This window comes from Anoplopoma fimbria, chromosome 7 (assembly GCF_027596085.1).
Source record: "Anoplopoma fimbria isolate UVic2021 breed Golden Eagle Sablefish chromosome 7, Afim_UVic_2022, whole genome shotgun sequence".
NCBI lineage: Eukaryota > Metazoa > Chordata > Actinopteri > Perciformes > Anoplopomatidae > Anoplopoma > Anoplopoma fimbria.
In genome coordinates this window covers 17982352-17999457 of record NC_072455.1, presented here as the reverse complement: position 1 = coordinate 17999457, position 17106 = coordinate 17982352, and the positions used below count along the sequence as shown (strand labels likewise).

The 17106-nt window shown below is 39.1% G+C and overlaps 1 protein-coding gene across 1 annotated transcript in view; it reads left to right on the top strand.

The window, feature by feature from the left end:
* Positions 1–17106, top strand: part of LOC129093093 (multiple PDZ domain protein-like) — a 43606-nt gene that overhangs the window by 12335 nt on the left and 14165 nt on the right. Inside the window, 15 exon segments of the mRNA XM_054601003.1 lie at positions 95–241; positions 544–714; positions 1371–1556; positions 2036–2245; positions 3241–3399; positions 3709–3861; positions 5665–6009; positions 6439–6550; positions 7440–7638; positions 9104–9145; positions 10451–10558; positions 11709–11789; positions 12028–12205; positions 12453–12563; positions 16455–16517. Coding sequence (XP_054456978.1) covers positions 95–241; positions 544–714; positions 1371–1556; positions 2036–2245; positions 3241–3399; positions 3709–3861; positions 5665–6009; positions 6439–6550; positions 7440–7638; positions 9104–9145; positions 10451–10558; positions 11709–11789; positions 12028–12205; positions 12453–12563; positions 16455–16517 — 2265 coding nt within the window.

Genomic DNA, 17106 nt, shown 5'->3' with positions numbered 1-17106 from the left:
CAATGATGACTTTAGTCGTCAAACAAAACGGATTGAGTCATAATTACAATTTGTATCATATGCTATCTGAAATGTGATTTTGTTTCCATAAAAGGTGGCTCAGGTGGAGAAGTTCAGTGAGAACAGTGGGCTGGGCATCAGTCTGGAAGCCAACAGTGGGCATCATTACATCCGCTCTGTTCTACCCGAGGGACCTGTTGGTCGCTGTGGCAAGCTGTTCAGTGGAGATGAACTGCTTGAGGTGTGCCGCACTTAAATGAAAGAGAGCATATAATTATCAACAGTGTAGACATTTTCATATCTCATTTGCCATTTTTGCCATTAACACTTCTAAGTTACTTTGATATACTACATATACCCATACCAGAGCTAAAAGGTGGCCAGAGACATGACTCAACGAGAATGCTAATGTTGCTCAGTGCCTGCTGGATGTGTAAATAGGCAATGGCAAAGACAAAACAAAAAAAATCAATTAACGTTGCTTTTAACCATAGCTACTTGATTAGTTTTTAATGAAGCTAATATTAGCCTCTCCTTTTGTAGGTCAATGGTTTATCCCTGATTGGTGAAACCCACAAGGAAGTAGTCAGAATCTTGAAGGAGCTTCCACTTTGCGTGAACATGACATGCTGTAGGCCCGCCCCTCACCTGCAGACTGACATGGATGATGTCCAACCAGAATCAGAGACTTTGTCAACAACTTCAACATTAAAGGTACCGTACTTACACTGCTGAAGTATAGAACATTTACTCCTATGTATTATTTTTTAAATGTACATTTTTGTAGTGTTACGTTAAGAAAGAAACTTTGAGCAAGGGACTGAATGAACTCAAGGCTATAATGTTCAGGGTATTGCAGCATAACATGCATAAAGGTAGGGTTGGAAACTCCCTGCATCCCCCTCAAAATGCAGTAATGTGAATCATGGCATATTAACAAGGGGATATGATTTGGGAGCAATACTCCTAAAGTCCTCCTCTGTTATTACCCATCAACTGTTATTAGCTTAGCTAATAGCTGTCAATCGCTTCATTGGCTTTCCACATTGTCAGTGATGATGGATAAAGACTTAACAATACACAGGGGAGGCTGAAAGTTTATTAAGACCAATTCTAGTGAAACCTCAGCAGCAGCCAGCAACATTTGCTAGAGATATGAGACTTCAAAAGCAGCTTCCCTTTGGGGGACGGGGTTTTCATCTTTCCAGCTTTATCTGTGATAGGCCCTCGCATCCCAAAGATATTTCCCTTTTATCTACTGCCAGTAACCTGAGCCAGAGACACAACTAGAGGGTAGCAGTCTATGCTGTTGGGAGTTAAAGTGACGAAGGCGTGCTGTTACATAGAGATTTTGGGCTTTTGCTCTGCAGAAACAAATAGACCTGAGCGGCGTACCGGTTGCTGAACACTCAGAGGTGAATGTAGCGGCGGCGACACAGGATAATGTGACAGAGGACGTGATAGGATCTCCTTTGGCTATGTGGGAATTGGAGATCCAGAACATCGAGCTTGAAAAGGGAGAAGGGGGATTGGGATTCAGCATTCTGGACTATCAGGTGGGAAATCTTTGTAATTTTCATTTTTTTTTATCCCCCGACATATTTGTACTTTTAGAGACTTTGTATTTGTTACTATTTTACACCAACATATTTGTACTTTTATAGATTTTGTATTGGTTACTTTTGTACAACAACATATTTGTACTTGTCTGCATTTTTTCCATCATAAACATATGAGGCAGTAACTTCCATCACAAGGAAAGCAATACTGAACATTTAAAGTCATAATCTGATGACTTTTTTGATATTTTGAAGTATTGTTTTTTTTATCTACAAGTATCTCCACAGAAAAAAAGATCAGTGCATAATGCAAACTTTACTTATTTAGGCCTTTTTATTCCTTGTGGAACATAGGCTCAGTTATAATACCAACCAAATACATAAAATTCCTTGTTATTTCCATATAAGTCTAAGGCTGTGATACTTTACCTCTTGACATCTTCTAAATTAACTTTACTGGAACCGGCTTGCCACAGGACCCACTGGACCCCGCCAAGACGGTGATCGTGATTCGCTCTCTGGTTCCCGGCGGTGTGGCCGAACAAGATGGCCGACTGTTGCCAGGAGACCGACTCATGTATGTTAACACCACAGACCTAGAGAACGCCAGTCTGGAGGACGCGGTCCAGGCCCTGAAGGGAGCCAACCTTGGCAAGGTCCAGATAGGAGTTGCCAAACCACTGCCTGTAAGCATTAATTATAATATTTTGACTTTGTATGCATATCTGTTGGGGTTACTACAAGTTTTATACATATTGCTTTTGGGTTTGTTTGTTTTTTGGTAAATGTTTAAGCATGTCAGGGATTTTTCAATGTGTGTATGAGACGTTGTGAGTCCGGTTGCCTCTATATCATATAACTTAGGATCCAGTCATGAGGGTTCAGCTTACGAGGGCTTGAATTTTTCATGCAGGAAAAAGGGTGGAGGTTGGCCGCATGGTGTAGCATTGCACCCGCTGCTCATTCACAGGAGGCGGCCAGCCTCAAATGATCTGCGCCCCTTTTGTTTCATATATAATGTTATTGAATTTTCCAAGAGCACATACCCTCTTGTACATTCAAACACACCAGGGCACCTGTCAAAATATTGGGTCGGTCCAACGGCACGTTCATCGCTCCAGGCACCTGTGCTCTTTTTACGTGATGTTTTCTCTCTGCAAAACTGCTTGCATTTTTCTAGCTTTAGAGCTACATTTCTCTTGTATTGAATCTGCCGTTGGATTACACAGTGAGACATCTGGGCTGCCAAGGTTAGCTGGATTACAGAGCTGTAGGAAGCCTCTGTGGAATAATCCAACCCTCCTGCAGGACGTGGAATGTACCTCTGAGGGGTATTTTGTGCTATTGAGTCTGACAGTATGCATTCTTGGTTTTCTTATATCTGCCTGACCGCCTGCTTTACAAAATCAATATCAAGAGCTACGAAAAAAACCACATTTCTTTTAAGAATTAATTCAAAGAGAGTCATGAACGTGCCGTTTTGAGCTTTTTCTCTGTTTGAAAACTTGTGCAGCAAGTTCAAAATTAAACAATGAAAAAAGTGTATACAAATCTTAGTAATTTCTAACATCTAACATCATTTTCACTCCATACTAATTAATTTGTACTTGATTAAGTCACAAAAAAATAAATAATCAAAAAATCAGCTGGAGACACTGAAAGAATTTCTCCACTTTCCTAGGGAATATGTGGATATTCCCAATCTCCACACCCATATGGTGAACAGGAATTTACTTCATCATCCACCATCCATTCATTTGACTTCAAAAATATTTGGGTTGAAGAAGGAGAGGAAGAAGGACTGACTGAGGGCGTCGTTTACCGAGCAGAGCCTGCATTGGTTAGTTAGCTTTTGGGGGGGAAAAATGAAAAATCATCCTGAAATATGGCAGATTTTACTTAAACTGTAATATTCGCTTCTGCCTAATTTTACCAAGAGAGGTCTGTTTGTTTGTAGTCATGCATAGAGTTAGCTTATATAAAAATGATCCTGACAAATAGATTAAGGGATTAAATTAAGGGATACATATATATGTTGTATTTTGTAGTTAGAGAAGTTGTCTGTGATTAGATAGTCCACCAAATTGATCAACAATTAAGGCCAGTTCAGTGTCCCGGTTGGTTACGTTACTTCCGTTCATTATCACAGATTGACACCTGCGAAGTGGACCTGTCTGATGAAAAGGTGTTAGACCTTACTTACTCTGGGATGGAGGACGACACTTTCCAGGCATCCATGATTGCTCTTCATGGCAGCAGCTGTAGTGCAGACCTGGATTTCCTGCACTCGTCCACGCCCAAGGTAAGCAGCCATTTTTTTAAAGACAGCACAGGAAATCCACAACTGAAACCAAAAGCACAGCTTTAAGTCATACTTTTATTTCATTAGATGGTACCGGCACAGTAATTGTTCTTTTTGAACATAACCATACACTACAACATGTAGTAAATATTATTTTTTTGCTATCGAGAGTCAAAATGTCATTTTTTTTCTTTGTTATGGCAGAAACAACATTATTATTTGTTATATGGGGTTTGTAGCTTCGGCTGCTTTTGTTGTTCTGACTGCCCAAGAGCAGCAGCGACTCCCCAAATAGATATTAAAGTATTAAAGAGAATAAACAAAGAAGAGCAAAGGGGCACACAAAGTGTTTCCCCAAAAGCTCACAGCTGACCTCAATTTTAGGGCCTTCCAAAGAAATGTATATTATAATAGGGCAGCCTAGAGGGACAGACATGGAAAGTGCGGGGCATTTTTTTGTATTTGGGGGGATTTCAGAAAACAGATTTCAAATGTTTGTATGAGGTCAGACAGCTCAGTCTAAGAAGAATTGTCTTTTCCCTAAAGCTCTAGAGAGAGGCAGCAAGTCTGGTGGACTAGCTTTCTTTCAGACTTGTTTCACAGTATCTAATGTGATATTTTCTGAGGAATATGAATCATTTCTTCTTTCTGGTCCATACCTATAAAGGTCAACTGGGTGTTAAAGATCAAATGAGTGAGTCCACAAAGTCAGCCTCCAAGCCACTGTCAATAAAGTGACAGCTCTTTTTTTTCATGAATGAATAGATTACAGTTGTGCTACTTGGAACTACTTAGAAGAGACTCAACCATTTGCTCATGCATTGGTTCTTCTAGAAACATGTATTTGAAGACTGTGCCCTTTTAAAAACAAAGCTACCAATTAGATACATTTCCCAGACCAATAATATCATTTCCTGCCATGAAATAGTTTAACTTTCAAAGTAATTTAGAGGAAAATCATGGATTTAATAGCATCTTAAGCTTTATCTGGGTACGCCTTGAGTGTGAAAGTTAAAGTTTGAATTGTTTTTATGAGAATGACTTAATGTCATGTGTAATTAATTTTTAGCGATGCTAAAGGGAAACTGGCTGCTTCAGCCCTCAGATACTTGCTGATTTTTTTCTATTTGTATCACTGCCCCTCTCTGAAATCCTCTGCACGCTATAAATTGACTTGTACATACATTAAAGTGATGTGATGTACACATTTAAATGGTTTAAATTTACTATAGATATACCATACACTATATACCTACACTACAATACACTGATCCTAACTTAAACATACAAAAATATACATTTTTCACTCTTGACTATAAATGTCCCTTCTATTTTCATGATTGCTGTACAGGAATAGTTGAATACCTTTAGTTGTCACAGACCAGTTCACCCCAGATTTATAGCACTACCTTATTAAAATGAAACATCCTTCTTCTTGTTCTACTCTACATTTATCCTGTCTGCTTTATGGAGCCCCACTTGTATTACATATTTGCATATTTAAACTTTTTTTATACTTCTCTTCTGGCTCCCATAAGGAAGTGCTCGCTGAGATGCATCACGACTCAATCTGGTTCTAATAAAGTCTTAAATGCTGTTACAATAAAACTAAATTTTGTGCATGGCAAGCTCAAGATCACCAGTAGCTTCCTCTGCTCTCTATTGGCCACTGATGGCTTTTTCTATGGCTCATTACGAGGAGGGCGGGATGGCGACTGAGCAAGATTAATTCCCCCTGTTGGGCAATTGTCTAACTATCACAGCGGAACGCTCACTCAGCTGCTATGCTTTGTTTTATCCCAGCTGACAGCTCGTCTGGACTTGTTGGAGGAGCATCCCCGCTTTGCGACGCCGTCCGGCCTAGCGGACGACACGCGAGCGACCTCCCCTGAGGAGTCTGCCTCTTTCAATCCGCCGAGTTTGAGAGGTCACGACCCGACTTTTAATGCCATATTAAGCGGTTCTAATCAGTTCCTGGCACTGCACTCGACACAAGAAGAACCAGTGGAGAGCTCAAACTCATACAGCCCATTCGCTGAAATAGTGACCGGATCGTCTGTCCCAGATGAACCTGTGGAGTCTCTTTACTATCCGAAGGAGCCACCCATGTCTTTTGAAGACATTGGAGATATAAAGATCTTGATGAAGGTAAAATAATCAGTCTAATAACAAACTATGGATCTGGAGGATTTCATGTATAATAAGCTTGTAGGAAAGAAGAAGCGTAGCAATGAGTATTCTGTTTGACTGATGATCAATTATGACTGAGTATAATTGATCGGCATGCGGTGAACATCACAGATATTTTGAGGTGCATTCCAAACACGACCTAATAATCATCCTTGATCTTCTTTAGAATGTAATTTCTCAAGGTAACATCTAACTTCTCCCCAGTCAGACGTGAGACTCCTTTCAAACGAAATAAAAAGTTCTAAGCTTGTTTGTTTTTTTAATTAATTTCCACTGCCAATCAGCTGCACCTACCTTTTTCTCTAAAACACCCCGGCTTTGTTTGGAATCCGGCGTTACGTTTCCATTTACTTTCATGATTCACTGTGTTGAATTATCACCCTCAAGGGCGAGGAGACTGGTGTGAAAGAATCAGCAGAAGCCGACGACAAGGAAGCACTGACCTCAGGGAGCAATTTTGAAAGGACCATCACAGTTGTCAAGGGCAACTCCAGCCTAGGTTTGTGTTAATTTCTTCACATTCTTTGATTTGTTCTTTTATTTATTTTCTTCTCATCCTTCACATAAGTGTAAATGAGGTTGCTGACTTGAAAGGCGTATTGGCCTTTACTTTTGCGTATTTACTTTATTTTTATTAATGCCTGATTTGAAGCAAAATGATAGAAACAATTTTTTTCCAGTCTGAAAGGGTAATTTCATTGCTATACAGGGTATTTCCATTTCAAAACCCACCCATGGGGCTGCTTCCGGCTCAGAGAATACTAAGTTTTAGCTTCTCCACAAAGGTGTTATGAAGACGCTGTTTATAATTCACAGTGCCTCATTTTGCTTTTTAGTACTCTTTGAAGGTTTCTGTTTCATGCTGAATTCAAAATGTCTACCTAATACATTTGGGTTTTGTATTTCTAATCTTTTTACCACGTGGAATTCAAAACCAAATTCCACTTCTTAATAGAACATGTGATGTTATTTCTTCTGATATTTGCAAAAGAATCCCTCTCCGGTGTGCAATGGAGTTTGAAAGTTTTACATAGGCTGGTCTCCAAAAATATTATGCCACACTCTGAAGTCACTCCACTAAGAATAAATTGAAACCCACATTTGTGAATAATATGACAGTTTCTCGGATTATTAGCTGAGATAAGAGGAAGCTTTCCTGCTTCAGAACTGATAACACTATCGTGAATCAGATTTATTTTTAAGTAAGGGTACCTATTAATTTATAATAGTTAGTCCTTACATGTTTATTGGTGGTATTGTGGTTTTGATCTTAAGTGGCTCATTTATCAGTGAATGTTCTCCCATGTTAGATATTTAAACAGTTTATTAACTGTAATTAAAATCCAAGATTATAAGGGTGTAACAGTTTCTTATAATTTACCTCAAAGGGATGACCGTGAGCGCCATGAAAGATGGTTTGGGAATGCTGATCCGCAGTATAATCCACGGGGGCTCCATTAGCCGTGATGGACGTCTGGGTGTCGGTGATCTCATCCTGGCCATCAACGGAGAGCCCACTGGGCACCTGACCAATGCCCAGGCTCGCTCCATGCTTAGACGACACTCCCTCATTGGACCAGACCTGGGGTAAGAGACTTCAATATGAAACAGCAGAGGCCACACATGTTTACACATACTGTATTGTTGAAAGGAAGTAGATGATTGTGCCACAAATGCCTTGAACAGACTGGTAGTCATTATGACGCATTAAGTTTTTGAAACAATACTAATAGTTTGCTTGGTAAAACATTCCTATAACAACAACCAAAAACTCTGAAATGTTGTGAAATAACTCTGTTCAAATGTGCCTAAATGAATAGTATAACAGTACAACATAGATAAAACTGTGATTTAAAGACATTTACCCATTGATTGTCACTGATCACTCAACTCTGCTGGTCCGATTTCATCATTGTCTTCTGATTCACAGTACTCTGTATAATACATTTCTCTTCACAATGCAGTTGTTTAACACCCTTGCTACAAGGATTCAATATTGTTGTCCATTACATTACATACCAGTTTATATTAGCAATTAGAAATCTGAAAAAAAATAGCAATCTGTGCCAGATTTTAGTGACTGAGTTTTCAATTATCTGTACTGCAAACATAATTTGGTTGGTAGTGAATGAGCAAGGTCTTGTGGAATTGGGATCTGCTTTTGAAAAATGAATGCTGGTAGATACTTAGTGTTAGTATAACTCTAGAAACTGGTAGAGCTGCCCTGTATTTCGCCCATACATTTTTATCTCGAGGTCCAACCTCAAATACATCAGGATTGCTTAAATACATACTAATACATTTGGGTATCTGGGGTGCCCTGCCAACCGAAAAACTGTGAAAATAAGACAAACCCATCAGTTTTATTGTTGGTTGCCTCGATCAGAAAACATATGATTCCAAAAGCTATCCAGTTTTCACTCCCTTTCCTATGTCACATGTAGACTCATTGGAATATCTCCACTCAGGGCTGCCTGGGCTTATTCAGGAGGGCGGCTTAAAGAGACAGGCACTAAAACAAAGCCTTTTTAGACATAGGCGGAATACAGATATATTCAGACAAACGGTATGAGAGAAAATGCGTTTTTTTAACATTAAAGCATGTAAACATGTTCTAGTAGAAACACAAAATACAAGTATGACCCGGAAAATGAGCATCCTATGTCCCCTTTAAATGCAAGCCTTACAAACAATACATGTTGATTTATTACGAGCATATGATGTCATAGTTGAATATGCACACCTATGTTTTTAAAAACTGGATGATGTAAAAGAGGTATGTGTAAGCCGCCATTTAACTAAACCTCGAAAGCTTTTCCAAACTCAAATCAATGGTTGAAATGCAGCCAAAAGTAGTATTCAGTGAAGATTAAGCAAAGTTAATTCTGTGACATAACTGGACTTCTTCATTCCTGCAAAAGTCAAATGTTGCATCAAAGGAGTTACTGTTCCACAAGTAAATTGGATGTGGTGTTTCACAAGTTCTGCTTGATGAACTTAACTTGCCAGTTTGTTAGTCTGGGTGCATAAAAGCCAACTCTCCACATTCTAGATCTGCTTGTGCACCTGAGGACGATCTGTGCCCATTTTATGTGTGAGTATGACTAACTTACACACCGGTGGTGGTGTTTTTTCGTCAAGAAACTGCCATCTTCGGTTTCCTTTCCTCTCATTCTCTCCATCTGCCGTCAGGCTTCATCGCAGTCTGCTAAAGAGCTTCATCCAGACGCAGAATTAAGACAGTCAGTTCCATTTAGAGGAGCGTCAAAACAATGACAACAACGAAGGATAATTGATGAAGATGCGGTGCTAAATATCATTTGCATTGTTTGATTCACATTTTAATATTGTTGAAACACTGCACGGTGTATTAACCAACATTTATTTGAAATCTGTCTAGTGGCAACAACACTTAAAATCACACATATAGTCAAAATAATATCTGGATAAATCTTGATCGGCTGCAACACTAACTCACTTAACTTGCTGTATAACTATTTTTTATTTCGGTGACTAACATTTTCAGTTATTACCTGGATGTTTTCTCTCTTACCATTTATAACTCACTTTTTAACCCACTTTCTTTCTATTAACCATTGGTATTTAACCTCTGCCATGTCACTCACTGCATGCTGTGATGTTGTCACTAAACTGACTCATCTATTTAGTTCTTTTACTGGGGTTGGATTTCCTCTCTGTCTGCATGCCATCATGTTGAAAAACCAAATCAACCCTTCTGTTTAAAAATCTGTCAGCTTCACTAAAATGTTTTTAATGTGTCCTTCAGAATCAACTTCACTCTGAATTGTTTGGAAACAGGACTTTAAATAGGTGTCAGATTTTGTCAGGTATCTTTTGGTTCATTTCTTAACATGAATAAGTTATCTGCCCATGAATTAATGATGGGTATGCCCTTCCGATTTGACACATGTTCATTAAACAGAAGGTGATAGAAGACTAGATTTGCTCAGACATTTATAAAGGTAAGCATCTGTTTTTAACAGTCAGAAAATTTGACTGGTTATAAAGAGAATGCTTTTGAAAAAGCTCACAGGAACATTTGCTGAAGTTGAGAAAAACAAGATTCTGAATGTTAATAGGCAGAGTTAAAATAAGCTCTTTTGTGCAGTGAAAAAGGCGGTAGTTTAGTGCTTTCATACGTGTTTGCACTTGAATGCCAGTTCTTCTCTTTTTTGGTTAAATTACCCTGTGAGTTCAGTGAACAGGGACATAATTGCCACTAAGGAAGGTGATGAAAAGTCTAAAAATGGGGGATGCCAAGTTGTTTGCTTTAAGAAATGTTCGACTCATTTGTGTGCATGTGTGTCTGTGATTGTGTGTGTGTGTGTGTGTGTGTGTGTGTGTGTGTGTGTGTGTGTGTGTGTGTGTGTGTGTTCAGCATTACATATGTTCCAGCAGAGTATCTTGAAGAGTACAAGGCCAGCCGAGAGCAGGCTAAAGAAGATGTCTTCTGTGAAACGGATCCGGTCCCAGTAGCAGATCAAAAGTTTGTCCTCATGTTCAATTACAGTAACTTGTGTCATGTGATTACACTTAGAAACAGGTCAATTTAAATTTCATATTCCTTCTCAACAAACCAATTGTGTTTCCATTCAGTTAGCAAAGCACATTTGGCCCCAAACAGTGTGTACGCACAAACAATGTGCATACCAAGATTTTACGCACAAATTCAGGAATCATCAATATTGTTTTACCTGAATTTGTTTGTACTTTGCGACTAAATTTAGAACTGCCTCAGACCACGCGTACGCACAAAGTGTCGGCTATCTTAGAAAATGTAGAAACACACCTGAAATGCGTAGAATATTAAAGCCTCATTCATTTAAAAAGGCTTTCATAGACAACAATATTGAAAATCATTGATTTATAAAGCATTGGCCAAATGCATTACCAATGAAAGTGACGCCTTTTCAATCTCATCAATTATTGTCATAATTCAAATAAACTATACAAACTGTGGGTCCCACTCCTAGATTACAGTGGAAAACACATCAGAATGTCCATATTGAAATTGAACAGTTTTTGTTTTCATTGTTTTTATTGACTTGGGCTATATATTGGGCTGAGCTACTCCCACCGATTTCAAGTGCCATGAAATGCGCATATGTTCACTCATGAAATCCTTTCTTTCTTCTTTAACTGCTTTCGGGTCTATGCTTCTCTCTTGCAACAACTTCACTGCTTTCTCCATGATACATTTAATGGGGGCGTGGCAGTATGCTGATGACAAATAGCGGGCACTTGCCTGTCAATTTAGGATAATTCGGGTTCAGTAACATACGCATGGTGGTAAGAACCAAATTGGCTCGTGCGCAAGTGTCATGAATCACTACTGTCGTGTGAACACTTATTGAGTGAATGAGGCCCTTTGTTTTTATCCTCGAGGTTTTTCACAAAACACTGCAAAGCCAATTTTTTGACGATGCCATGTTTACATGAAAGTTTGCTAGCTAAGCTTCTTTACGCGTTACCGCTACCACCAGTTGATCAGTGGTATAGCATACAAGTGACCCACTTGTCAAAACATTGCTACATAGCACTACTAGTGGTCAAAACCTCCACAGGGTACCTTTAAGTCATGTTATGGAACAAAATCTATTTTACCAAACTATTTCCTTCCATTTTTGTCTATCTAGAGATATTCCAAGCCTCCCTGAACGGGAAGATGGCGAGGGAGAGGAGAGTGCCGCTTATAACAACTGGAACCAACCTAGGAAGTGAGTACTACTGTATTTAAGCATCTAGTCTAATTTTATGAACATTTCCATGACATACATGGTTTGTAGAACTGTATATGACAGAATGATGGGTCAAGCTTGAAGCATTGACATAAAAAAGAAACTTAAGTAGAATTCTGAAATAAAAAAATCTTATTTTCTGTCAAGCATACAGTAAAGATTACGGTAGAGCTTTGAAGAGAAAACGTTAAATATCTAGCCTCCGTACCTTCCTCAGAGTGGAGCTCTTCCGAGCGCCAGGCAAGTCCTTGGGTATCAGCATTGTCGGGGGCCGAGGGATGGGCAGCCGGCTGAGCAATGGAGAGGTGATGAGGGGCATTTTTATCAAGCACATCCTGGAGGACAGTCCTGCTGGACAGAACGGGACCCTGAAGACTGGAGACAGAATCGTAGAGGTAAAGGGAAAATTTCAGGGCACAGACCAAATAGCCTGAACTAGAAGCTAGAAGTGAGATTTAGATTTTAATCGATCAGAAGGCTTTTTTCAGACAAATTACTTCCAATGTTATTAGTTTAATGTGCAGTTCTTTGAGCGAACCAAAAAACCTGTATGAGGGTTTGAAATCCTTAAAAAAACTAATCATATGGAGTGGAGATTGTGGGTACCTGACAGAGTCTGTTCCCTGATATTTTTTTTGTCAGGTGGATGGAGCAGATCTAAGAGATGCTAGTCACGAGGAGGCAGTGGAGGCTATACGCAGGGCAGGCAACCCTGTGTCCTTCTTGGTCCAGAGTATTATTCACAGGCCCAGGGTAAGTCTGTATAATAGCGTCAAACCAATTGGTAGTAAATAATGTAAAAGTCACAATTTCCTTTTCCATTTCCACTTCATGTAGAGGTTCATCTGCACGGCTCATTTTAGGGCACTTTCAAATATTAAACTGTAAAATTCACAAACCCCTTTAGTAGCCGCTTTGCATTGGATTGTTGAAAGCCGTTTTGAAATCTTCTATGTGAGCAACAACAAACCCTGTGTGGCATATTAAATATATTAGCAAGCTTTAACCTCTAATTGCGACACTCATTGAAACCATATCAACTACATCGTTTGTTGTTTGAAAGTGCCCTCAGGCTTTTAAAGCATGACTAAGTGGTATCCCGCTAGGGCTGCAACTGGTTTAACTCCAGTGTCAGATCTCTCATAGTCAATCACTTGCATTGTCATCTATGAGATATTCCCACTTGCTTTTCCCTAACATTCTGGTTACCTTTATAAGCCTTTTAGCAACTCATAATGTAATGTAGCACATGGAGAGGAAGGACATGAATCATACTGGGGACTCCAAAAATATCTTAAAGCAGATATAATCTATATTTTATCTAATAACAACAACAGGTAGCTATTTTGAAAGGAAAAGCCCTAAAATCCACTGTACGCTAAATGCCCGGCACCAAACTGCAGACAAAGTTAGCAACTAGCGTGTAAAAATAGTATAGAAGTATGCAGCTATTAACTAAGAAGCCAGATGTTTCCAATAGGAGCTAAAAGGAGAGCCAATATTGGACTTGCATTTGCCAGCTCACATAGCATATTAATGCTAATGCAAATTAAGAAATCGGACTGTTATGCTATTAAAGCAATAATTCTATAAAGTTCACTAATTTACATGGTAACACAGCATGTTTTGTTACCTTTGGACAGGCTAGCTGTATCCCCCCATTTACCAGTCTTTATGCTATGTTTAGCTAACCGTCTGCTGGCCATTTAATTCATAGCAAGAAAGCAAATTGGTATATTTCCTTATGTCAAGTGTTCATACTTCAATTTTAACTACAGTGACTACATTATGAGTTGCCTCAAACGTTTACGTTCCTCCGCACTGCTTTCTCAGCCTGAGTCAATATATAACCCAGCTCCATCGCCTGCTGTAGAGAAACACACCACCTCTCTCACATGCATGCCACATCGCACATGTCAGGTAATCCGTCTCTCTCTTTTTGCCCCCTCATTTCTGTTGCATCAGCCATCCATCACAGTTAATCTTTGTTGCATTATCTCTACCTACCCTCTGCTTTCGTTTCCCGTCCCTCACACTGTTGGCTGAGTCTCTCTTTTTAACTGCATCTCTGACTTTGATATACACATAATGTGCGTGTTGACGGAAATAAAGACAAAGTAGAATTGGAGGTTCCTTCTGGGGGGAAATAGAACCATGGGATACGCAGGGATCTTATTTAATTTTCAATCACAGAGTCATCTAATACTACAATCGCACGGCCTACAATTTAGTTTTTAATGAAAAAGGCTGAGCAGATGTTAAAATCTATTTTGTCATGGCAATAGCAAGATTGTTTGAAAACCTCTGTGCTGAAGGTGTGTAATGTTGACATTCAATACACATTCGGACCAGATTCCTAATGCAATCTCACCATGGGGGTTATTGAAATTCCATCGCTATATTTTATAAAGGAACTCATCGAGTAAACAATAGAAAAGCAAATAGGGAAATCATTCATACCTTTGTTGCTAGGCGGCTGTTCAAGACTGCTTCAACCCAACAAATACAGGAAGAAGACTTTTCAATTTACTATAAAGTCACTTAGATCGAGTTGCAGCTCCACTTCATAACGATTGGCATAAACAGATTGAAAAAATATTATTTTGATTGGATGATACCTCTGAGTGCTGTAGGCAGGTCAGTAATAATGTTTTTTAAATGCAGCCACTGGGGTCCACCTAGAGAGTATAATAGCACATCCACGCTGACTCCCTTTAAGTTTCCAATCCTTCTCTTGTAAGCAGTGAATAATCTCAACGTAGCCTGGAGGAATCTTTGAAACATTTTGTTAAAATATTTCAGAGAAAGAGGCTTTGCTCTGATTTTTCTTTTTTGATGTAGAGGAATGGCTGTCCTCAAGGAAGCCGCTTGCTTTAATGGTTACTCATTTAAATAAAAAACCTGAGGTGCCTCTGTCCTCCGAACGCTCCCCTCCCTTTTTTTTTTCCCCCTCTCGGATGGCCTCTGATTCAATTTTGTCACAAAGGCTCAGCCGTCATATTAAATATTCGTCATGTTGTCAGCTTGTTGGTCCTGTGTGTTGCTCTTAGAGGCCGCCCCTGCCCTTTCTGCAGCTAAATAGCCACCGTGGGTCAAGCCTTCGCTGCACTAATCAAACCCACTTAGCACCCGCCCTCCCTCAGGTTAGAAAGCTACACCGTGTCTATGTCTGCCTGCTTGTGTTTGGGTATGTCTTTCACTTGACCTGTACTGTTTGACTTGTTAAAATTGTGTTAACAATGAGCTGCATGATATGAGAGAAGAAGCCTGCATGTGCTTGTGTGGAGTCTTTGGTTAAACATTAAAAATAATTCAGTGTCAGTCTGCATGCAGGTTTACCACCCTCAGGGCATTTTTTTTATTCATTGTCACAACAAACTTTATGTTTATTGTTTCAAATAACAAACTTTTATTTTCCTTTATGGTAAACCATGCAGAAGCCCTTCAAGGCAAGTGAGAAAACAATATCTGGTGATCTGTTTTTTAAGTCTTCTTTAAGTCTTTATGACTTAAGAACAGGTAAACAAAAGGCCAATATATTCTTCCTTACTTTTTTTACATTGGTGAAACAGGTTGCTTTTGCTCAATTTTCATTCTTTAGTTTCAATTTCTCAATGCACTCTAAACACAAGAAAACCGGAATGATTGTATTCTTATTTACGTGGGATAGTGCTGCACTTCAGCCGCTTCAGACAAAATAAGTACCAAAAAAAGAAAGAAAAGAAACCTGCAAAACAACGTTTTCGCCTGTTTTCATAGATGGAAAAAAAGTACCTTAGAAAAAAGATCCTGTCAACACTTTTCACAGATAAAATAAGGGCATAGGGAACTGAAAAAAGACTATACGGCAAAACCTTTTTTCTCATTTTCTTAGAAAAATAATTTGTTTTTCTCATTTTTTACACACTCTACACATTACTGTACTATCCTAAATGTTATGTGTGTATAACTATTTTTAATCTATATTTTTCCCTCATCTGATTGCTTTTGTTGCCTTATTTATCCGTCTCCTTCTGGGCTTTGCTGCGTCCTTCTTTTGCATCAAACACAAAGTAAAACCATAGTCAAAGCCATAAGTGAATTATATATTTATTCTGTCCTCAGCTTATGAAGGTCCAGTTTTTCCATAATTATCCATCAATCATTGTCCCAAGTGTCTCACTGCCAATGTAAAGAAGACAACTTGATAAGACATTATTAAGTCCATATCTTTTTTCAAAATGCCAGACTTTTTGGCAAAGTCCTTTAAGCTCAATCATTGCAGAGAAAATGTTCAAGCTTGGATGGAGTTGGAAAAGCTCTTTCACTCAACGCGTCAATATTTTGGCGTGTTTGTTTGCGTGAGTGATTAAGATTTTGCCAAGCTTTTTTTTTAATTTATTTTTTAAGAAAAAAGTTATTCTTCAAGTCTCTCTTTATTAAAAAAATGTGGCTTTTTCCTCAGTAGAATCATTTCTAAACAGATGGTTTTTCGTGATACAGCATATGGTCCAGATTTTATTCATTCAGAACAACTAATTAGTATTAATGAGATTCAAACATGATACAGTATCCTTTACTGTACGATATTATGAATATGCTCTCCATAATGCGTCTGATGTAGAGTAGAGTGACTTACCTTCATGTCCGTCTTATACACCGCAGTCATCGGTAACAGACTCCAGTGAGGAGAGAGCTGCAGCCAAGACAAGGGACAACAAGGACAAGGTTGGTGTTTTCAATTACCCTCCACTGACAACTTGAATCAGTGTTTTTGTATTTGTCCTTGTTCCGCTGTCAACTTTCGGAAAGTGTTGCTCACCGCGATGGAAAAAACAGGTTTGATTACAACAGCACTTGTGTTCAACTTTTCACCGAGCACTCAAAATGTTGTCAGACCCAACGCTGTCATATGTCTGTCAATAGCTGTAGGAATCTGTCAGAAATGTGCCGTCCTCTAAAGTTGTTGCCCCTTTGTCTCTTCTCCGTAGGAGGGTTACAGTCACAGTAGACTTTTCCTCCGCCTCTCCCCAACTAACCCTTTCACTCCTACCCCGTTTAAGGTTTGTGGGTCCCTGTGTTGTGCTTTCCACTTTCCCCTTTCTGTGTCTACTCGTGCAGATATGTTGATTTAGCATGATAACGTTCATGCAAATCAACAAAATATTCTAACGTGCTGCACACGTATACGCTCTTACATGTCCTAACGTCTCAAGCCGTCTGATTTTGTTTGTGCATTTTTGTGAAATCAGAACATGTTTGTCCTTTTTGTCTTTTGCTGTCTGTTACTTCCTTTAAAAGGACAAAATAATTGGTA